Here is a 25,140-nt window from a genome sequence, read left to right as displayed (position 1 = left end):
AGTTTCAGTCAGCAAAGTCACCCAAATGTTTAACTAACAAACACAAAAGGCTTACAACAAGGTAATTTTCTCTTTCATCATTATCATCCTCATCTTCATTGGACTCAAGATCTTCTCCCATATCCGATGAGTAAGATGTGACGACTGAACGCTGTCTTAGAGGGTGAAGAGGCTGATTAGAGATTGAAGTGATTACGTTTGAAGGTTCATTAGATATCTGTTCTTCAAGAGTGCACTGCAAAACAAGTAAATGAAGAGCAACAACTAATAAACCCGCCCATCTTAATATATATACTATATTTTTCATTTTATTTAATTACAGAGTAAATGACTCGAATTCTAACTATCCCAAATCATACTTTAAGCAACAGTTGCAACCTATTAAAGAGCTAACCACGTCCCATCATAGCCTAAATAAATTAAACGAAGCAGAGTTTTCAAGAACCTGTCTATTTTCATATATTTACCGTGTAAATCAATTTCAATAATAATAATAATCATTCAGATTTTACTCAGCATCAATTCGTTATCATTTGAAGAAGTTTATGAAACAAAATAACCGAAACATGCTAAAAAGCAATTCCAATTGAAGTGGAAAGTGCTTTATTGAATTCTCGGTTGCCAAAAACGCTTTGCTGATGGCTAAGATCTTGGCCAACAGGAGCCCAGTGCAGAAGAAAACAAAGAAAATTCTTCCCCCATACAGGATCGGACAAAGTACCAGAAAAAGGGCAAAAACTATTTTACCCCGGTCACTTCCTATGCAGAGGGTAGTCATAGAAATTTCGGAGGCTGCTTATTTTATTTTAATTGGAAGTTCTAGTGCTATATTTGAGGGTCAAAGGAAGTTTCTGCTGCCCAGCCCCCGTAGCATTAAACTAAAAATTTGAGATAGCCAATCTGTTCAAAATACCCGTATTTAAATACGTGTCTGGGGATGACATGACCCCCAAGTCCCTGGTGCAAAAGTCAGAAATTGTTCAAATTCTCGATTGTTTACAGATACAGAAACAGGTGAAAAAACATTTTTCCCGCCATCAGTTCGAAATTTTCAGCTGTTATTCCTTGGGCCAGAAGAGACTTAATGTAGAAAAACATATTTTGAGGCATTTTCTCTCCCCAAAACAAATTGGTGCCCCAAAATACCAAAAGCCTGGCTGGCCTGATGAAACTCTGGCTTCAATTGCTAGAAGTCATCAGAAGAAACGCTAATGGGCATTTTTCATTAAGTTTAAACGATTGATTCTCGTGTAAGCGAATATTTTTGCAGAAAAATGGCTGAAAAATACCATATGTACGATAATGTCTGCTAGAAGGTTCCGTGTCAGCTATTCAGCATCACAGGCTGGAAATTGTAATGGAACATCGCAATCTAGAAATGAAATGGCATGTTACCGCTGTTCAAATAAAAATATTGGTCGTTTTTTAGTTTATAATTTTATTTTTGAGAGAAATGTCCTTATAAAGCAATTAGTTGTACTAATATGCCCTTGAGGGTGTCGTCAGGGGCTGGTACATTGTTCCACGCTGGCCTCAATTGCTAGTAGACATAAGAAGAAAGACTAATAGGGATTTTTCCATTAATTTTAAAAGATCGATTCTAGTGTAAACACATATTTTTGGAAGAAAATGCCAAAAAATGCCATATGTGTCAGAATGCCTGCTAGAGGGTGCCATATGTCAGCCAATCAGTGTCAAAGATGGGAATTGCCATGGAGCATCACAATCTAGCAATGTAATGACAAGTTTCCGCTGTTCAAATAAAAACAATGGTCATTTTTTAGTTGATAAGTTTTTTTTTTAGAGAAAAAAGATTGAAAAATCCGTAAGTGTGATAATGTGTCACCCCTAGAGGGTGTCATCGGTGGTGGTACATTGTGACACTCTGACCTTAATTGCCAAGAGGAATCGACATAAACACTAATGGGGATTTTTTCATTAGGTTTAAATGGTCGATTTAAGTGTAAGTGAGTGTTTTGCAAGAAAATTCCCGAAAAATGCCATATATGCGATAATGCCTCTAGAGGGTGCCGCGTGTCGGCAATCAATGTCACAGGATGGGAACTGTGATGGAGTATAGCAATCTAGCAATGAAATAACAAGTTTCTGCTTTTAAAAAAACAATGGTCATTTTTAGTTGAAAATCCCTTAGGTCTGATAATGTGCTCCCCCCCCCAAGAGGGTGTCATCAGGGACTGGTATATTGTTCCGAAGTGGCTTCAATTGCTAGGATATATTAGAAGTAATATTAGTAGGGATTTTTACATTAGGTTTAAAAGATTGATTCTAGTGTAAACACATATTTTTGGAAGAAAATGCTCGAAAAATGCCATATGTGTCATAATGCCTGCTAGAGGATGCCATGTGTCAGCGAATCAGTGTCAAAGATGGGAATTGCCATGGAGCATCACAATCTAGCACTGAAATGGTAAGTTGTAGGTCATCGGGGGTGGTACATTGCGCCACGCTAACCCCAATCGCTAGGATTCATCAGAAGAAATGATAATGGATAAGGAATATTTTTGCAGGAAAATACCCCAAAAAATACCATCTGTGCGATAACGTCTGCTAGAGGGTGCCGTGTGTCATGCATTCAGCGTCACAGGGGATAAGACAACAGAGTCTCTCAAACCATGTGAAGATCTCTATAAGGATACAAGAAATTTGTTTTAACAAAAAACGTCAATTTTTAATGGACGCCAAGTAAAGATGTTGACGTTTGAACATTGAAGAAAATATTCGATCAACGTTTCAAATTGTGTTTTTGTTCGTTCAAGATTGCCTCTAATATATGTGCTAAATTCAGTGTAGTGAAGATCAAAAGAAAATACTTTTGATCATATATGAAGGTTACAATTCTAGGCATAATGATACATAATATTCTAGGCACAATGATGCTCTTGCTTTTTATCTTTTCTGATATCACATTCAAGTTCCAATAGAGTACACGACTCTATTACCAAGAAAAATGTGCTAAGAGTAACCCACAACATTATCTGATAACACTCTCTAAAATATTACTTTAGAAACAGATGAATACCAATTTAAGTAATATCTAGTAATCGATTTTCCCCTCTCCATTTCAGTTATTGCAGCCCTATGGGATCACGCAATTCATTCTATCATTCTAATATGCACGAACAGGGGATTCTCCTTATGTACAATACGTTATCATGCAAAATATATTAGCCGAATCAAAATGTTAGAAAGACCTTCATAGTCCAACTGATTTTGTGCCCCATTCCATTGAGGAGGAGTCCTTTTCGAGTCCTAATGTGGACGAAAAATCTTTAGCTAATAAATGTTCTCCGAGGGAAAAAAACATCATGAAAGAAAATGAAATCTCTTAAGGTATTATATAACATTCTTCGTGTACATCTTCATTACGTAACGCCCACGTGGATGTCCTTCTCAGTTACAAGTAAGGGTTTTTTGCCTGACTAACTGACTCTAACAAGTGCTTTTATGTAACACCCAACACTTAGACCCTCTCTATTATGTGACAGACACCGGCATCTCTTGGAAAACATTCCCTATGATCCAACATGCACCTGCTGGCTGTCGTGGGAATTACGGGATAGGCATGTTCTGGAATGGTAGGTTAGGGCTGTTGTGGAATGGCGGGATAGGGCTGTTGTGGAAAGCATGATGCTGTCACTACTGTCTTGATAACCCAGGAAGGTCCTCTGAAATGTCTAGCTCCACACATTCCATTAAATGGCACTGAGCTTTGATAATCTTAGACATACTTTACATAATACAAATAGAAACTTCACCAACAGGTTTCTACTATGAATCGAGCACCCCAAAAAAGAAAGAAATTTGAGCCTGATATCTTTACTAGATACTAAAGTATAAGGCTTTGAAAATTTTTTAAAGTTCTTTCTTAAATCAGAAAAAAATATTTCAATATGGCTTAAAATCATAGTCTGATATTTTAAATGCAAAACCATGAACATTGTTCTTATAAAGATATTAATGGGAGCATTTTTCACTAGACTCTTTTATACATTTTAATATTTTTTTTTGTTTTACAGGGGCAATTACCCCTTGCCAGCAATACTGAGCCTCATTTCATCTTTATGGATTATACAGCTGAAATTAGAGCTCAAGAAGCGATTTTAATTCCCTACCTCACCCTTCTTCCTACTTATAAGGGTTTAATGTTTTTGTAGGCTTACCAGCGTTAACTTAGAAAAAATATAGTTTAGCAGAAAAATAAAAAAGATTCTCATGTGTTGAGACCGGCTCTAAGCCAAACCTGAATTTTATACCTCATGGATGATGTGTAGGCCCATTCACTAGCCAGTAAAATAAAGAAGAAGAAAAAAATACCTTGTCCATTAGCTTGCTTTCAAGTTTGGCAATGACGCTGTCTTTCTCTTGGATCTCGCTTTCCAAATTGCTAAGTTTTTCCTGAAAGCGTACTTCTAAGTCGTCCTAAAAAGGAAAAAGGGAAATTACTTTTCTAACAGAGAAGACTTTCAATCCTAATTAAATTCTTATTTGTCACCACCCTATCACTTTTTATCAATTCAGTTAGATATGATCTTAATTTAAGGATTTCTTAGTCAAAAGGAAAATGTTTTTATTAATTAAGAATTTGTCTTCTAATTTTAAACTTTTGATAGTTTATCAGAGTTTTAAAGTGGATATGAAGTGGTGACTAGCTTACAGCTTAGAAATAAAGTTTAGACTAAAATAAAGAGATAGATAATAAGAAATTTTGCAAACAACTTATGGTAAATTGTCTATTTGGGCAGTCCAAGAATGATATGTAAGCATTAAAGGCTTTAGAAAAGCGTTAATTTTTTTTTGACTTGACTTACTTGACTTTAGTCCCATCCATCCTTGAAGGTTGTTTTGAGACCTCTTCCTTTACAATATTATTGATGTGGCACCTGTAAGAGCATCTATCTTCAGTCAGGCGTAGAAGTTGTGGCAGGTCGATTGTAGATAAGTTGTCTTTCCATCTATTCGGGGGCCGACCTCTGGGGCAAGAACCATGCATGCGACCATGGAAGACTATTTTCAGAAGACGGGAATTTTCTACACGCAGGATGTGGCCTAGCCACCTAACTTGTTGCAGTATTATTTCGTCAAGTATGGTGCGTTTGATCTTGAGGGTTTCAAACAGCCTAATATTAGAGATCCTGTCCAGGTACGTAATACCCACAATACAGTGAAATGACTTTATTTCGAATGCGGCTGGGTGACATTGGTCATCTGTTTTAAGGATTCGTGATTCACAAGCCCTTGATAGCCAATTCTATCTTAGAACGACGTGGGGGTAGGCTTGGGTATGTGGCGATTACGAAGAGGCTGTTAAGTGTCGATGGGTCTGGGAGGATCGTTGAGTTTAGTTTGAAATTAAAAATTGTTCTTTCTATCTGGTTCGGATCCCGTCTGTAGTTTGGATCTAGTTACCATCATCATTGAAGAGGGTATAGGCTTTCAGTCCCTTTTTGGGTTAGTTCATGCCCTCGCTCATGAAGTGAGTGTCACCTTTCTCAAATTCCATTTCGCATTGCTCACATCGTTCCCTTATATAGGAGCAGTGAGGACGATAAGTGGCTTTCTTTACCGCACGTTTCAATCATTTGTAAAAATCCTGACTTTCTCTACCCAGTTTGTTAGTGTGGTTGCGTTTTTCTTCACATAATGAGGTTATCTCATCCAGTATCCATGGTTTTTGGTACGCCTTTTGGACTCCCAGGGTCGACTGGGCGACATCAAATAATACCTGTGAGCTATTCTTCACAAGATTATCGATGCCATCCTTTGATAGGGCTTGCGGGAATGTAGAGAGGAGTTTAGAAATTCTTTTGGAAAGAGTAGCGTCGCATTTTTTCGAATATTTTGGCCTTTTAAGAGGTCTAATCTGAGTCTGGAGAGCTTTTTGGAGAGTTTGGCGACCACTTTTAGAAGTAGTTTAACTGAAGTCATAACAAGCGAATGGTCGCTGTCGAAGTCGCCGCCTGCAAAAGTGACTATGTTTGTGGTGGAAGATTTCCATTGTCTAGCTAAGAGGATATAATCTATTAGATACTGAGTCCTTCCATCCGGGGAGGTCCAGTTTATGTTAAGTCTGACTCTGTGTTTCAAGAATGTGTTTGTGATAACAAGATCATTATCTTGGCGAAATTTGATTAGGTGCTCACTTCTTTTGATCAGCTGGCCATGGTCAAATTTACCCATCACGTCCTCGTAGTCAGATGGATCGTCACAGAAAATGGCACTGAAGTCTCCGATGAAAAACACTATATCTTTTTTGGCACAGAGTCTACTAGACACTGAAGTTGGAGAAAGAAATTTTCAGATCCTTCATCATCTCTGCTAGAGTAGGGTGTATATACTTGAATGATTTTGAGATTCGGTGGTGAACCAATCAGGCGGATCACGATCAGAAGTTCAGAGATGGGCGTTACTACGATTAGTGATCTCCTAGGCTTACTGGAGAGTTGGAACCCAACTCCCTGCCGGTATTTTCCATCAGTGCGTTCTAACAGTATAAGAGTAGCGTCATCAAGTTTTTCTTCGCCCGTAACTAGGAGGTGGGTTTCAGATAGGCCGACTGCGTCCCAGTTGTAACGGTTTATCTCTCTCAGGAGGAGTACCTTTTTTCATTGTTTTGCAAGTGTTCTGATGTTGAGGGTACAGATTGATAAAGTTGATTTAGGTGTAACTAGCGACGAAGACCACACTAAAAAGTATGCACACAAAATGATCTGTATGTTTTTACCAATAATTTGACAATCATAATTCACATAAATTCTGGTAAAGATAAAACTCCATCTACTCGCCAAAGAGGTGTCTATCAAATACCATGCGACTGTGGCAAATCGTATTTAAGGAAAACTCTCCAGAATTTCGAGAAACGCCTACAACAGCATAAGGATGATATCAACAAAGCTCTGAATTCTAATATTAGTTCTGTTTCTTTTGATTATCCTTTAAGCAGCCATGTTTTTGAAAATCCTAGCCACAAAATAGTTTTTGAAGCATCCGAGATTATTAGCAATGACCTAGGCATAAAGTAAGTAGTTCGAGAAGCAATTGAAATCAGACTTAAGATTAATATTAACATTTCCTTAAATATGGACTTGGGATAATATTCACTGAATACTCTATACACAAATTTAACTAAAAATGACCTTACAAAATATTCTAAAAACCAATAGATATTAACACAGAGCCTGTCACAAATAGACCTATAACATCAGCAGCCAAAAAGCAAGACTGACATTAAAAACGTGTTTTTAAATCATTCTCTTTCATTTCAATGAACTGCCTTGTTTCATCACATTTTATTTATCAGTCCTGGTTGAACTTCACTGAGGTAAGGATGCTGGGACTGTTTTGAAAAAAATTTCATTTTAGTTTTATTGATTTAATCCTGTTGTAAGTTTTTCTTCTTATATATTTTTGTATTGCTGAGGACGGCCCTTGGACAAAGGGCAGAAATATTCATTCTTATATGTTCCCCACTGTCTTGAGAAATTCCCTATTGTTCTTCTTGTCTATGTAGTTTGCTGATTTAGGTGATATGATTGCCTCCAAGGGTGGAGTTGTCAAAGTACAGCATTTAAAAACTAGTATTTAAGTAGTTACTATCTTAGAGCATAACCTATGCATTGTAAGTTAATAAAAATCAGATACATTGTTTTAAAGTCATCTTTGGAGGTAGGGTGCAGGGGTCAAGAATTTGCCTCTACAGGTAGAATTAACCTAATATAAGTCCCAAATGAAACAGAATTAGTTGCAAGGTTTCAACCCCTAGTGAGTTATCAACGTTTCTGTTGATTTTTTATATAACCTAAAGAAATCACTAAATCAGTACATAAATCACTAGATTACTGAAGGAAATCATAGATCAACCAAAAATTGACCAAGTCTAGTGATTTTCTTTTCAAGGGTGGCAACATTGATTAATGGGCTCTTAGATGCATTGAAGTGTTAGTTTATTCAAATATTGATTTTATATTTGCACGCATTCAATATCACTTAAATTCGATCCATCAAAAGGTTAGTAGTCGCTTCGCCAAAGTGGTTTTAATGTAGATTCTGCACTTTTATGTGAGTGTTTCTATGTGTTTAGCTTTCAAAATGTTTCGTCACTTTCAACTTCTTCTTTAGGGTTAAGAAAAGACCATTAATTGGAATCGGGATTTGATAGGTAAATTGAAAGTAGCTATATGGCGTTAATGATTCTTTTTTTGGGGGAGGGGGGGGGGGGGGGTTAGAGGCTAAAGCCTTACTGCATCACATTCCATTTTTCTCAATAAAAGGTTTTTTTTACTTATCTGTGTGAGGAGATTGATTACTTTCATGTTAATTTTTTACATGTAAAATTAGCATTATAAGAAAGAAATTATCAAGGGATAGATTTTTCTGTAATATCTGGTTGTCAATTTTATTTTTTAAGAATTTCCTTATAAACTAGTCAAATTAAAAGTCAATCAAGTGGCTATGGGTTCAAAAATAAATAAAACAAGCAGAGCTATTTAAATTGGCCTCTAAATGATCATAGAATGAATCCTGATTTTCTGCCTCTCATCTCTTATGTATTTTGTTTGTAGTATAAAGTAAAAAATTTGTCCCAGAGAGCTGTTACAGATAATTTGCTTTGAGAAACCTCTATATTTTTGTGGAGAAAAAGATGAGTATTGTTTGTCATTTCTTTGTTTCTGTTTTGCCTATTCAAATCAGCTACTAGGATTACAAGAAATATCAGACAAGGAATTTGGTATAAGCAATATCGTTCATATTCTAATAAGGTAGTCTCCTGCTATTTGCTCTAGTAGGTTATTTGTATTATACTGAGCAAAACTACGAGTACCATAGACTATATAATTATTCAAGACCATTATTTCTCAGGCTTTTTAGTTATATAACTCTCAAAATCCTAAAATAAATGCAATAATCCCAGAAACCTTTTATACAAGTTAATAATTTTTAGAATAGTTATCTGTTCCATTAGCAGAGTATAATTAGCTAAATAGTTATTGATTAATAACCTTTTCATTTTCCCGAGTCGTATATTAATAGTTTTGTATTTTTATTTTAGACTTCTTAATAAATAACAATTTTTAGAACAATTATCTGTACCATTAGCAGAACATATTTAGCTAAATAGTTATTGAATAATAAGCATTATTAATCAGAACATTAAGAATAATTATATAAATGGTTATTGATTAATCAGCTTTTCATTTTTCCAAGTTTTATTTGAATATTTCTAAGTTTTTGCATCTATAAGATTGAAGCCTATTAATCAATAAATTAAATAATCTTTCATTTTTCGATTTTTTTTGAATTTTTTGAATCATTTTTTGAATTTTTTGAATCAAAAGTGACCCATTATTAGTGAATTTGCTACCAGACTGAGAAACGATGTGCTGGTCAACACTTTTATTGCCTAGATTTTGTCCCTTGTTTTTCTCCTTTGGTATTACGTCTATTGCAAATTTTCTTCTTAGCCAAAACTCTCAAAATGATTTCTGACTTCAACTTTATAGTCAACGCAATCAAAGCATCGCTACTGTCTTTAGTTTCTAAGGTAGGAGCAAATACTTAAGCTCTTAAGAATTTTTAGCAGGATATTGGTTAGTAAAGAATTGAATTTGAACCAGGATACATTTGCTTTAACCTTTCAACGGTAATAAGGCTTCACTTGGTTTGGTGTCCGTTTTTAAAGGAACAACAAAAATAATATGTATAACTTCTTAAGCAAATTTTTTAGAGTAATACCTTTCTTCTCATGTGCCGTTCATGCTGGGACAAGTTTCGTAAGTTTTTTTTTTCTTTCAAGTAATTTGATAGGCAACGGAGTAGCTCTAGGCTACTACTTAGTTCTGTAATATTGCCATGTTTTAATGATTCTCAAAAATATATCTGACTCCTTTTTACTATTTGTATAATTTACCTCTGCCCCCAAACTAAAAATTCATGCGCATGCTTTCATAGAAATGAATTTGAGAGTTGTCTTTTGGGTCTGACATAAAATGGTTGACATAACAGAATCAATGACAGCAGTAAAAATATCAATAGTCAGTTGTAGGCATACGCAGTAATTTCTAGGTGTGATGCATATAGGAAATATTACTGAGATAATGCTTATAATTGGTTGTTTAACTTAATTTATGTTTAAAGAGGGTAAGAGGAAGATGTTACCATCACTGCTGCGTTAGGAATACTCACAGCAATAACAATGATGACTTGACTTGACTTAATTAAACAAAAAACGATATACATAAATCTTATACAAAGGAAACAGGGAGGGAACTCGTTTTGCCTCCTTTAACAATAGAGAGAGAAAAAAGAAAAAGGAATTACACCTCAATAACTCACACGGAGTACATAAAAAGAGAGAAAGAGAGAGAGAGAGAGAGAGAGAGAGAGAGAGAGAGAGAGAGAGAGAGAGAGAGAAGAAGCGGGAAAAAAAAATCGACTCGTAGAAACGGATGGGACTAATGAACTAATTTATAAATAAATCACTTTACATTCAGTTCCCACTACTATAGGCAGAAAGAACTATCTCTTTCAATTTCTCTTTATATGTGTAGAGTGATGGTGACTCACTTATTAAATCAAGTAGTTTATATTTATTGGGAATCTCAGGAAGTTGATATCTTAAACTTAGGCTTGATCTGTCATCTATATATATAAAAATAGGTTGTCTGTGGATCTGTGGATCTGTGGATCTGTGGATCAGGTGACGATCCACAAAAAAGGTAAAAAACTAAAAACTAAAAAAAAACTGAAAAAACTAAAAAAAGGCAAAAACTACAAAAAAACTAAAAACTAATAAAAAAAAATAAAAAAGCTAAAAAACTAAAAAAACTAAAAAAACTAAAAAACTAAAAAAACTAAAAACTAAAAAAAAAACTTAAAAAAAGGAAAAAACTGAAAAAATAGAAGAGAAAAAGAAAACTAATAAAATTAAGAATAAAATAAAAAAAAATAAAAAAGATAAAAACTAAAAAAAAAAGTAAAAAGAAAAAACGAAAAAAACTAAAAAAGCTAAAAAAAAGGTAAAAACCAATAAAAAACTAAAAAGAAAAAAAGGAAAAAAAACTAAAAAAACTAAAAACTAAAAAAAAACTAAAAAAACTAAAAAAACTAAAAAACTAAAAAAACTAAAAACTAAAAAAAAATTAAAAAAAGGAAAAAACTGAAAAATAGAAGAAAAAAGAAAACTAATAAAATTAAGAATAAAATGAAAAAAAAATAAAAAAGATAAAAACTAAAAAAAAAAGTAAAAAGAAAAAACGAAAAAAACTAAAAAAGCTAAAAAAAGGTAAAAACCAATAAAAACTAAAAGAAAAAAAGGAAAAAAAACTAAAAAAACTAAAAACTAAAAAAAAACTTAAAAAAAAGGAAAAAAACTGAAAAATAGAAGAGAAAAAGAAAACTAATAAAATTAAGAATAAAAATAAAAAAAATAAAAAAGATAAAAACTAAAAAAAAAAGTAAAAAGAAAAAACGAAAAAAAACTAAAAAAAGCTAAAAAAAAGGTAAAAACCAATAAAAAACTAAAAAGAAAAAAAGGAAAAAAACTAAAAAAAATTTCATCTAAAAAACTAAAAAAACTAAAAAAGGTAAAAACTAAAAGAACTAAAAAAGAAAAAAAAACTAAAAAAAGGAAAAAAACTGAAAAATAAAGGAGAAAAAGAAAACTAAAAAAATATAAATAAAAATAAAAAAACTAAAAAGATAAAAACTTCAAAAAAAACTAAAAAGAAAAAAGAAAAAAACTAAAAAACCTAAAAAAAGGTCAAACACAAATGACGACCGGAATACTGGGAATATAAATGACGACCGGGACACAGGGAATGTTCAATTAGCAATCACCATCAACAAATCTCAAGGGCAATCATTAGAATCATGAGGTATAGATCTGAATATGGATTGTTTTTCCCATGGACAATTATATGTTGCATGTTCAAGAGTCGGTAAACCTGACAATCTAAATAAATGACGACACTCAAAGAGGAAAGCGACCGGGACAAAAGGAATGTTCGATTAGCAATCAACAAAGCACCGGGACACAGGGAGTATAAATGACGACGACCGGGACACAGGGACATAACTACAAAGGGGACGCCGGGGGTGCAAGGGGGATATATAAATGACGATGGCGACTCAGGGAATGGTCGATTAGCAATCACCATCAACAAAGCTCAAGGGCAATCATTAGAATTATGAGGTATAGATCTGAATACGGATTGTTTTCCCATGGACCATTATATGTTGCATGTTCAAGAGTCGGTAAACCTGACAATCTATTTATATGCACAGACAATGGGACAGCAAAGAATGTTGTATATTCGCAAGTTTTACGTAGTTAAAAACATATATATATATATATATATATATATATATATATATATATATATATATATATATATATATATATATATATATATATATATATATATATATATATATATCTATATTCACAGGTGGGACATAGGGACACAACTACAATGGCGCGTAACTAATATGGCGCGTAACGACTTACGCGCGCGGGGGGGCTTGGGGGGGGCGCGAAGCGCCCCCACCAACTGGGTGTTGGGTAGTTTTTAATGAAAGGAAAAAGAAACTTATTCCTTGCTCTTGATAAATGGGTATATTTATTTTCAACCAAGAGTCTCATTTAATTGAAAAAATTATCCCTACGTTGGACTTCTAAAAACCATATGCCTATATTAAGGCGAAAAATTTGTTGTAAATGAAGAATATCAAGAAATAAAAATGATGTTTTAGTTTCAGATAATTCTTTTGTCTTCCTAGGGTGTGTTAAAAAAAGGTCCAGGATTCTTATTGCCTTAATTGGACAATTTGGAGTCTTCGTAAATGTGAAGGGAATGTCAGCATCCAAACGGTCGGGCAATATTGAAAATAGCATTCCACTAATAAAAAATATAATTTTATCATTATTAGGTAAGGAAACAGGAACTTTACTCTATGCAAACAGCCGAGATTCCTGGACACTGTTGCCTCGAGTTTATTAATATGCACCTTGAAAGACCGAGTTGATTCAATGTAGATACCTAAATGTCTAAATACATCCACTCTTTTTATGGAGGAGGTTCCAATACCAGTAGTCTTAAATGACACACGCTTCACTGCTCTCAAACTTCTCCCAAAAACAACAAATTTCGACTTCTCTAGGTTAGGTACTAGTCGATTAACATGAAACCAAGAATTTACATTTAAAGCAACAGTTTCGAGGGCCATTCGTAGGTCCTCCTCGCTACCAGCCTTGAAACTAATTGCTGTGTCGTCTGCAAACAATCATGGTAATTCATCGTCCGAAGGCATACATTTTGGAAGGTCATTTATGTATATAAAAAAAAGTAACAGCCCCAATACAGACTGTATTGGGGTTTCCTTGTGGAACCCCTATATTTTCTAAAGGAAAAATATGAGATGATTCCTCACCAACTTTGACTGTACAACTTCTTTCTAATAAATAAGATCTCACTAACTCAAGAGCTATTCCACGAATTCCTTCATTTTCCAACTTGGCAAAAAGAATTGGATGTTCTATTGTATCAAAAGCTTTTTTAATGTCAAAAAATATAGTTGCCGCCAAGTAACTATCATCCATAGTATCTGATAAGAAATTATGTAAAACAGCTACTGCTTGCTCTGTTGACCTACCACGCAAGAAACCAAACTGATTGGGAGAAAAAAAAATTATTCTTTACCAGAAATGAAGTAAATCTACTCTTTATTATTTTTTCGAAAACTTTAGAAACAGGTGATAAAATAGCAATAGGCCTGTAATTATTTGGATTATCTGTATCGCCTTTTTTAAACAAAAGTAAGACCTTAGCTACTTTAAGACAAACTGGAAAAAAACAATTTTTCATGCAAGAATTAAAAACAAATAAAAGCGGCTAACTAAGTGCTTCAGCTAATTCCTTAAACAGAGAAGTCGACATACCGTCACACCCTATCGAAAATGATAAATTTTGTAAAATCAGAATGAAGGTTTTGTTAGAACTTTATCACAAGGGCAGAAAAAGTAACTGATGGTTAAGAAAGAGAGAAAATTTAGCAAAAAATAAAGGGGAAGATTAATAATAAAAATACACTCTCAAAGTTGTTTAGATTTTAGCTCTTTTATTATTGTAGTAGAATGTATTACAGACATTTTAAGACTTAAATATTCTAATTATTGTTGTTACTATTTGTGATTCAATAGTTGCTAAATTCAGAAACTTAGGCAGACTCTGTTAAGTTGTAGTCTCTAATTTTAAAGTAGGATGATTCTTCTGTTAAGAAACGAGTGACGATTCTAGTTCCAAGAAAGATACCTTCCAGGTAATGTCTTTCTCAATTCTTAGTTTTCAATATTACTGAAGCTGAACGTTCAAATTTTAAGCATATTTTTGAGTAAGGAAAAAGTCCGACCCAACCAATCAACCCTCCAAAAGTTAGAATTACAGTTTTATTACTTCAGTTTTACTAAATAGGGCTCTAAGATTTTTTTTTTAATGCAGCTGAACTATTTGTAGGTTATTAAATTTATCATATGAAAAACTTCAAAGATTTCTTTGGGTCGGGGATTTGGGCTGATAAACCAAAAATATAAAATTTACCATTCTTGATTGTATAAGCTCTTTAAATCTAAGAATCATTTCCGAAATGCGATCGTCAGTTTGCTTGTCTACAAGATTGTTCAAGTACGAAGAAATCGAATTATTTCTTCCTTCTTTCTTCTTAAGTTTAAACTTTGTAAATGAGTCAATGGTACATAACTCCTCGGGTATTTGCAGGTTTTGTGGCTGAGTTGGATTTGGAACGTCTTCTGAGAGACCTGGAGGGGCAGAAACTGATCTTTTGAAATCAGAATCTTGACTTGAAGGTGAGGAAAGGGTTTCTCGTTGGAAAGCTGCAGCTTTGAGAAATTTTGAATGACGTGCTGCATAGCCCTCAACTGTTTGGGAGCGTAAAAGTCTTTTGCCACTGATTCCACACATTGAAAGTTGCTCAGACAGATCTTTGCTAGAGAGTCTCTTCAGTATACTTTTAAGACTTCTTCTTTCTAGTGTTTCATTTTCTTCAGGAGAGAATGGCAGCTCATCTGCAACACCGTTATCTTCTGAAATAGATGGAAAAACTGGGCTTGGATTTTGAGGACCTCCATCATTATTTGATCGATTTATCTGCTCTATTAAAAGGTTTTTAGCATGTTCGAGCTTTTTCTTAGACGGCGGAGGCTGACCTTTCAACGCAGACATCATTATGTTTAAGAATGTTGGTATCCAATTCGACGTATCTGCGATATCTGGGTCAGTACTGGAGCTAGTCATTTGTGAGATAGCATGAGTGTCAGAAGCATTCACTGATATATTTTGGTCAAATACGCTCTCTAGGGAGCCTCCGATTTGCCTTAAAGAGTAGTCAGACTTTTGATGAAGAAAGTCAACACTTTTACTGCGAACTGTCTTAACCTCTTTTTCAAGTTCTGCTAATTTTTGCCGTTCGTTTAGTATTTTAAGTCGTTTAACGAACGGTAGAACTATAAATTCTGGAGAAAGATCATCAACTGACAGATAAATTCTTGGCTTTTCTAAATGGAGCATTTCTGGTCTTGAACTTATCCTCGGGTTCATGGGTTGGGATGTAGGATCCGATGCTAATCGTGACCTTGGGGATCTAGGTGTTTCAGCATCATTATCGAGTGACACCATTTTTCGCGATAAAATTGGGGATTCTCTTATGATAACTTGTTTCTTAATTTTCAAAGTTTCTGTAGGATTTTCGTCGATTACACGATTTTCGCTTTTCTTTAATTTACAATTTTCTTTCGCTCTTAAAAATTTCGGTAATATTTCCTTTACTAAGATGGTTTCTTGTTTAACAGCATCTGCAATACTATCCCATTTACCTTTTTCTGGAGAATTCAATTTTTCTATTAAATAATCGACTTTAGTTTTTTCTTCACTGTCACCACTATTCATAACTTCGACAGGTACCTGAGCAGGTTTTGTTGCAGCAGTATCTACCTTTGACGACTTACACATTTGAGCAGCAAAACTCCAGGGTTTTGGCTTACCCGGTTTAACATCATCAGTAGGTCTTCTTTCATGTGTTTTTGTCTCACTACTTTCAACTTGGTCATTCTGTCTTTGAAACTGATTCATATATAAATTTGGATAAGGATTTTTTTCATTTAATTTCACCTGAGTTTCTACAATTGCTGTTACATGATTTGATGCTTGGCTTTGATTCTGTAGTGTTTCTTTACTTTTTGTTGTTATGCCTTCTTCTTTTTGCTTTACAAGGTTTAATCTTTGAAGTAAGGATAAACCGGCACCAATAGCTTCATTTCTTACATCGACACTTTCAGAGTCAAATTTAGTCTGGTTAGTCTTTTTATAATCCTCTACGCTTCTTTGTGGGCCTTCACTTTCAAATAACTTTATTTTGTTTTTCTCCTCTCTATCTTGTTTCTCTTTCAGGAGCTTTAGTCTTTGCAACAGAGGTAATCCTGCTCCTATAACTTCATTTTCTTCACTAGAATCACGTTGTGGACGAAGAAAAGTAATCCTAGGCTTTGCTGGGACTGTATCTTCATCACTACTAACTCTTGGCATCCGACGCAAAAATCTTCGCTTTCGTACTTTTCGTAACGGGGAATGATCTTTATTCAACGCTTCGGTGCTGCGAACTGGACTCTTCTCGCTTTGCATTTTCCTGAAAATGATCAATAAGTGAACAAGGGAAAGAAGCTACCTGGAATAATTTTAAAATGAAATAGAAAGATTTTTGAGTTTTCAAATTTGAGCCTTCGTAAAAAAAACACAGAAAAAATCACAGTCTAAAATAGGAACAGCAGCTTAGTAAGCAACTTAATAGGTTTTAAAGCAGGACTGACTGATAAGACTACCGTCGGCTCTTCGATGCCCAGATCAGGACTCATCGGATCTAAAATTGGGACAGCAGCTTAATAACTTTGAAAGCAGAATTGACCGATAAACTACCGTTGGTTCTTCAATGCCTGGTTCAGGACTCATCGAATCTAAAATTCCACATTTCTTCCACAGATGGGAGTTTGAAACCTCTACATGTTTCTCTGATATGGTGAATCTGATAGTACGATTTCAGTTAACAGTCCTTGATTTTTTAGGGTGCCCCCCCTTTTCTCAAAAATCAGGTACATTATTATTATTATTATTTAAGAATTAACGACGCTTCTTGACTACTAAGGTCCTTGCGTCGGCCCTGCAGTGCATTCCCGCAGCGTGATTCGATCTCTGGGTCCCGTATTACCAAGCTAAGGTCAAATCCACTGCGCCACCACAGGACAAAAAAATCAGGTACATTTTCTCATGTTCGTAGCTTTTGATGAGTAGCACTAATATTAATGAATCTTACATATTTGTAATGAGCATAAAATTACAATTCTTTAGATGGATTCATCTTTCAATTCTTTTTATTAGAATTTTGGTTGCTAATCGGTCAAGTCGCTCCTTACCTACAGTTTGTTATCGCAAGCTGTCTGAAAGTCATTAAAAATTAGAGTTCTTTAGAAATTCTTCTCTTTCAATTCAACGGCCTTTGTGTTTGAACTGTCTTTCTTAAAGAATTGTGGTAAAAAGTCAAACTTTTTGCAAAGAGTGAGAGTTGAGGAAGGGTATAGTTTCTGTTCGTTTTAATTTTGATGTTTTACCTTACTTTTGTTTAAAAAAAACTGTTTTTTATTTAATTCCTGACTCTTTTTGAAGTCATGCCAAGAAATCTTCTCCTCTATCCCATGCAACATTTTTCCTGAAAAATTCCTCCTGCAGACTTCCTTCCACAAAAGATTGCCGGCAGGGAAAACCCCCCTAACAGAAAATACCTCTCCCCTTAGAAAAAATCTGTGGATTTTGTTACGTATTTTATTCAGTCTTCAAAGTGCGAACATCTCTTTGGATTTATTGGATTTTAAAACCTGCTTTGGACTTGTATTGATTAAGCGCTGTGAACTTTTCAGTGACCGTAATTAATTCAGTGACCGTAGCTAATTCAGTTGTTATTTCGTAATATTAGCTATGGTTCAACTTTACCTAGATTCAGAGTGAATATGTTTTTTTTCTCAATTTTAAATTGCATTAATTCAGTGGTTTAAACTCGAATTATTTCAGTGACCATAGATAATTTTTGATTTCATATCATTGAGAAGTGTACTGGGAACCAGCAGAAGAGGGGAAGGAACCTCCCGCAAGCGATGTATTGTACCCGCAGGTATTAAGTTACCCGTAAATAGCGGGGAATAGTTGAGGGGGTCCTTACACTTCCTTTGTTCCTAGGTTCCTTCATTACTTGTTTGGATTGACGAATGTGCAAGGAAAATGGACTTCGATCCTTCGAAGGATTTGAACCTTCGGAATGTTTAGTTTTTTCCCCCGTTCTGAACTTTCTTCAGTCTTACTTGGAGAGAGGTGTAGAAGATGTAGTTATTTTGAAATCAGCTGTTGACTTTTCTGAGCTGGCTGATATTACGAAGGGGAAGAAGCTGCTGCGGGAAAAGCTGTCGATTACGGATGCTTGTCCTAAACGCACGGGACCAAATGCTCCAATGAATCACCTGAAGGACATACTTGAACAGTTTCAGAAACTGAAAACTGAGCCTTTTCTTATCATTCCTGTTGTTGTGATACGTTCCCCCACAGAGGTTCCGTGTTTGCCTGCAGTAGCGTATTCTAGGCTCTCGGCAAAAATTAATATTCTTCATCAGACCCTGCTGCAAATTAAAGATAAGGTGACTGCTTATGATCTCCACTTCCCAGGATTACCAGGGGACGGTGATGCTTCCATTCCAGTTGTAACGAATCAAGCGACAATCGTTATCACGAAGACACCGAGTGATCAAAGTTGAAACGAAAAGCTGTAATTGATAAAATTGCCGGACATGAATGTGTTGAGCATATTCGCGCCTCTGGAGACAGAATAATTGTGAATATTGACAGCGTTGCGGCAAGCGGCTTTTGTAATTTAGCCCGATCAGTCTTGAGTGGATCGGATGTGAAGTTTCTGGAAAGGAAATTCTACGGAATGGCAAAAGGGATTGGCGACTCGTTTGATTTATCTCTGTTTAAGAACTGTTCTGGAGTTCCTGAAGCCACCCGGATTGGAAATTCCCGGTGTGTCAAGATTACCTTTAGTGATCAAGGGTGTCTTATTTCGGCTCTTAGACTGGGGTTGAAAATTGAATATGAACTGATCCGTGTTTATGAATTAAAAAAAATCCCGAGACGCTGTAACAAATGCCAGTCTCCTGAACATCTAATTGCTAACTGTCCTAGTACCTGCTATAAATTTGCTAGATGCTCTGGTCCTCATGAATATTGCAAAGACACCCCATGCACGGATCCGATAAAATGCGCAAATTGCGGTGATGATCATGTAGCATTTAGTTTTCGCTGTCCTCGTCTCCAGGCTCTTGTTAAGACCGTTACAGGGCGCCTTCATAAATGAACTGTCGCAAAATTTTGGTGTGCTCGTTTAACATTAACGGGGCTAAAGACAAAGTGCCAAGTCTGGAGGAAAAGTTAAGCCGTTTTGATCTCCTTCTCCTGCGAGAACACTTGCTTCCTGCCTGCAGCGTGAACTTTTTACGAAGGAATCGTGATCACATTGTGTTTAGTACCAATGCTAGACGGACTCGGGGTGGGCCTTCTGGTGGCCTCGCGTGTTATATCAGACGGAATCTTGCAGATTTATCACCGGTGTGCTACCACCCATCTGAGCATCTTCTAGCTGCAACACTTGGTGACTCTGTCTTAATTAATGCTTACCTGCCGCATGATAAAAAGTCGGTACAGTCGTTCTCGAGTTTTGCCAAGTCTTGTGATAAGCTACAAGGTTTGATTAGCGAAATTGAATCTCTTGGGTATTCATGGCTTCTTGCTGGTGATCTAAATTGCAACATTCACATATCATCCAGTCGATCTTAGACCCCACTAAATGCTCTACCAGCCGTGCATAGGACTATAAATAAAGATTGCAGCTTCTCATATATCCATAATAGTGGAGCAGTTTCTTATTTGGACCATTGTGTGTGTTCGCCCCTTCTTTATACCTCTGATGTTCATGTCGATGATGAGGAAAGAGACTATGACCATCTCCCTCTTAATTTAGATCTATCTATTAGCTCTACAATCAGCTTCAGTGCTCCTCCTAAGCCTAAAAATGGATTTACAAACGTGATTGGGATAATGTAAATTGGTCACTCTATTTTTCGACTCTCGCTATTCTGCTATCCACTATTTTGATGCCTTATCATCTTCTTGGCGCTGGTTATTTTGTCAGTGATGCTCATGGTAAGTTAAACTCTTGCTACAGAAATATCGTTTCTTCAATTAAACAAGCTGAAGCAATAGCTGTTCCGTTGACTCGCGTGCGACTTAACACCCGTAAGACCTTTGGAAATGTAATCCGGAACTTAAGAAAGTGAAGAACCAAGCCAAGTTTTGGTTGAAAATTTGGATTGTTTGTGGTAGACCTTCAAGTGGTCAAGTTTTTAGCATCAAGCAGAGAACAAAATCAGTTTATAAGCGTCAGGGGAGGGTCTAGTTGCCCTCCAATTCGTTGGTCACACGAAAAGAGAACTTGAACTTTTAATTTCTATTCGAATGGTCCCTCTCCCGATCTTTGAAGATAATTGGTTCAACACAACCACCCCTGGGGTTAAAATATACATACATTCGTTATCTTTCCTCTGGAAAGAAAAATTGCAAAATAATGTAGTTTTGTCTACAGGAGCTTAAAACCTCTATAGTAGCATTCTCTGATATTCGAAATCGGATGACGTTATTTGGCTTACATTAAGATCACTTGACACTTTGGAGGTATTTTCACCCTCTTTTGACAATTTAGCCAGTTATTGGTAACATTAAATTTAGTGAACATTGTATATTTAGAATAATTATACAAATTCAATTGTTTTGATGTATCTTTTGGTACAAAAATTCTGTTTTGTAGGGTTCCATTTACAATTGAGCAGAGTCTTACTTATTTCGTACCCACGAACTGTTTGATCAGCGCGTGTAATTGAGAGTTCTAAAATAAAACAAATCATTGGCTTAACCCCTAAAAATGTGAATGCATGTTTTTCGGATGAATTTTAAGTTATATGTTTTAAAACGAACTTATGCCTGATCAATATTTTTTTTTATCGCATGAAAGGAAATGATAATTGTCAGAAATTTAAAGATGATTCTTTATGTGATCAAATAAAAAAAACTATTTTTTTTTATTGAAAATAAGTAGCTACATTGCAAACTAAAACGAACAGAAATTATTCCATACATGAGGGGGACTTCCAATAGTGTCCCGCTTTTTCAGTTTTTCTGCTTGAGAATAAAACTAAAAATGTTGGACTAAATTTTGAATATCTAGTCAAATTTTTGATGAACGGTAGTTTTGTTGAAGAAGTGAAAGAAGATAAAGTTACTTCTAATGACATTGACGATGTGGATTTCCGCTGAAATATCTGATGAAAATGTCGATAAGGGCTTATATGATATTGTGGTCAAAAATAGAATACATGGACCTTGCAGTGCACTGAATGAAAAAATCACCATGCATTGCCAAAGGAACGTGCACATAGCAATATCCTCGACTTTTAGTACCCAACACAATTACCGGCAATGATGGTTACCCACTATGTAGAAGAAGATCTACTGAAGATGGTGGTAAAACAGCAAAAATAAGGAAGCATAACGGTACCACTATCGATGTAGATAACCAGTGGGTTGTTCCATATTAACCTTTATTATCAAAAACATTTAATGCACACATAAACGTTGAATACTGTAACTCCGTAAAGGGAATCAAATACATGTGTAAATACGTCAACAAAGGCAGCGACATGGCAGTTTTTGGCTTGCAGTCCGAAGTCAGTGATATTAATGAAATCGTACAGTATCAGGCTGGAAGATACATAAGCAGTAATGAAGCTGTTTGGCGAATTCTTTCATTTCCGATACATGAACGAAGTCCAGCTGTTGTTCACTTTAGCTGTTGTTGACAATGGTCAACGTGTTTATTTCTCGGAATCCAACGTGCAACAAAGAGCCCTGAATCTACCGGATACAACGTTAACTGGTTTCTTTTCGTTATGTCAAAATGATTCTTTTGCAAAAAAACTGCGGTATACTGAAGTGCCTTCGTATTACACTTGGAATTAAACTCTACACCATTCACCCAATAAACATGAATGCTTCTTTCTCCGCCTGCTTTTGGTGAATGTACCCGGTCCGACGTCCTTTGAGTATTTAAGAACTGTAAACGGTACTATACATGACACTTACCGTAGTGCATGCCAAGCTCTGAATTTATATTTAATTTTTATCTTTCAATAAAAAATATATTTTACATTAGATGAACGAAGTCCAGCTGTTGTTCACTTAGCGGTACATTTACTGAGTGGACGATGTGTTTATTTTTCGGAATCCAACATGCAACAAAGAGCCCTGAATCCACCGGATAAAACGTTAAGTTCTTTCTTGGTGTTATGTCAAAATGATTCTTTTATGAAAAAAAACTGCTGTATTCAGAAGTTGCTATGTATTACACGTGGAATGCTAATAAATAATCATTTGAACGTCAAAAACGGGGTGAGTCAGTCGACGGCCAGCCTAATATCTTCAAAGAAACCACGATAGGAAGAATTTACACAATCCACCCAAATCAGAATGAATGCTTCTTTCTCTGAATGCTTTTGGTTAATGTCCCCAGCCCGACGTCCTTTGAGCATTTGAGAACTGTAAACGGGACTGTACATGACACTTATCGTAGGGGATGCCAAGCTCTGAATTTATTGGAGAACGACCAACACTGGGATAATTGCATCAATGACGCATGCGAAACGTCAACTCCAAGTCAAATTCGTGTATTATTTGGAATTATATTGACAACTTGCTCTTCTTCATCTCCTATAGAGTTATGGGAGAAATACAAGTTGCACAAGGCCGAGGATATACTCCCCCGAATACAGCTAGAGAGGTCAGATATGACCTTGGACTTTACAACAGAAATCTATGACTGCACTTTAGTCATGAATGAAGATTTGTATTTATCTATTTCAAACAAACTTCTCGAGCATTTTGGAATACTTTCACCTAATCGTACTACTGCTATATGTTCCAAAAAATAAAGAAGAAAAATAAGATAAAAACAGAAGAAAAAACTTAAAAAAAACTGATAAAGGTAAAAAACTAAAAGACAAAAAGAAAGAAAGAAAAAAAAATAATTAAAAAACAAGGGATTACAAGAATTCAAAAACCTTAAAAAAGAAAACCAAAACTTTGAAGCTTAGTTGTTAAAAATTGCGCTTGCTTTAATAATCAAATATCTTTGAAAAAACTGCATTAGAACACAAGGGACAATGAGAATCCATATATAGAAGCTGCTGCGTTCCGTTCTGAGGCCCGGCAGCGAAGCCACCGGGACCCAGCTAGTAAGTAATAATAAATAGCTTCTGTAATTGAAAAATTTAATGCTTATTTCGTCAAAGCCGTGTCCGCAACTTGGCTCATTCATACGCGATTTTCTTTTTGTCGAAAATGCATGAATTTCATGAATTTGAAATCTATTAACGAGGTTGAGGTGACTTGAGGTTTTCAAGTCAACATTATGGAATAATTAAGGTATAAAAGAAAATGCACAATTATCTGTTCTAGTTCAATGAATTTCATGCAAGAAAAGTAAGCTTCACACGGAATAGGGGTTAAACTTAGTGCAGATAATGTAAGTGTAAATATTTCTTGCTAGTAAATGAAGGTGTTTCAAGTATTGAGTTAAAATTATTAAGAGTTCATTATGTCGTCTGAAATAACAAATGTATTATTTAATAGCTTGATTCCTTTTATAGGATTTACAGTATGGCTTTGCAATGAAATTATTAATTATAACATGAACAAGGAATGGAAGAATACATTACTGAAAAACCAAGTCAAGGAAGTGAAATATCATCGTGCAGAAGGACTTATAAGTGAGGAGAAAATAAGGAACAATGTAAAAGAGATGAACAATTCTTTGGACAGACTTTCTGACCTCTTAGAGAAAAAGCGAAAAAAGATTGCACTGCAAAGAATAAAGCTAATTGTAGTGACAGAAGAAAATAAAAAACTGGAAGAACAGTATACATTATTGAAGGAAAATCTTTTAAATTCTGGAGTAGTTAGGGCAGAGGAATTGCGACAAACAGATATCAAACATGGCTTATGTTTTCAAGGATCCGCATCATTGAACAGAAGTGAGAACACTAAAGGCAAAGAATCAATTTTTTCAAGTAGCCCAAATCATGTATTTAACTTACTCTCAGAAGAGTCTTCCGAAGCCTCTGAGCCTTCTCCTACTCCCTTTGTCCCAATTCCCCCACCTCCTCCGCCTCTTCCAAAGCTATAACGTGAATTTATCAGGGCTTAGAGTTGAACATTTGCTTTCACCAATTTCTGCAAAAAAACTAACTCTAAATGCATGTGATCTTTTCGTGGGCTCTATATGTCAAGGAGCCTTAATTCTCCAATACCTATGGCTAAAATAGTCGTTTAGTAAAATTATTATATAATAAAATAGTTCTCCATAGTTAAGCCGTATACTGTTTTAATTACGAAATGAAACCAATAACCCTAAATGTTTGTGTTTTTTATGGGGTGAATCACTATTAGACCTCATGTGGACCTCGAATTGTGATTTGGAATTGAAAACAGAGATAAATCAAAGGATTATATGCGTATCCCGGCTATTAAAATGGCAAATCTGCAATATTTTAGGACGGTTTGAGGATACATCTCAAATTTTATATTAAGGAACGAACAACAAGTGTAAACGACATAATTATATAGTTTCGCTATAACGTCATTTACGGTTGTAACCTACGATAATGACGTCATTAATCATCTCATAATCAAAGATGCATGTTTTTTTTGGTTAAAAATCTGTTTCGTTTCTGGCCGATTTCATTTTTTTCTAGTTAAAAAAAGAACATAAGTAGATACAAATTATTTTATTGGAAATAGAATATTAAACAGCTCTTTACGATGTTCCGGTGCCACACTAGCAGAGGAGAAACAATAAAATAGAAAAGAGGATTCATTAGTGCTATCCAAGCAAGCGTAGACTGCTTGGAAA

The 25,140-nt window shown here is 35.2% G+C and overlaps 1 protein-coding gene across 7 annotated transcripts in view; it reads right to left on the bottom strand.

Moving 5' to 3' along the window:
• Positions 1 to 25,140, bottom strand: part of LOC136025976 (uncharacterized) — a 391,881-nt gene that overhangs the window by 14,951 nt on the left and 351,790 nt on the right. For all 7 annotated transcript variants that reach the window (XM_065702101.1, XM_065702103.1, XM_065702104.1 and 4 more), the window contains 3 exons: positions 14,613 to 16,713; positions 4,336 to 4,440; positions 56 to 235 (listed from right to left, as the gene is read on the bottom strand). In XM_065702101.1, the coding sequence (XP_065558173.1) occupies positions 56 to 235; positions 4,336 to 4,440; positions 14,613 to 16,713 (2,386 nt within the window). The remainder of the gene's footprint in view (positions 1 to 55; positions 236 to 4,335; positions 4,441 to 14,612; positions 16,714 to 25,140) is intronic.

The sequence above is a fragment of the Artemia franciscana genome, chromosome 4 (genome assembly GCF_032884065.1).
Source record: "Artemia franciscana chromosome 4, ASM3288406v1, whole genome shotgun sequence".
Classification (NCBI taxonomy): domain Eukaryota; kingdom Metazoa; phylum Arthropoda; class Branchiopoda; order Anostraca; family Artemiidae; genus Artemia; species Artemia franciscana.
Note: the sequence above shows the minus strand (reverse complement) of the source record. Positions and strands in the feature narration are given on the sequence as shown.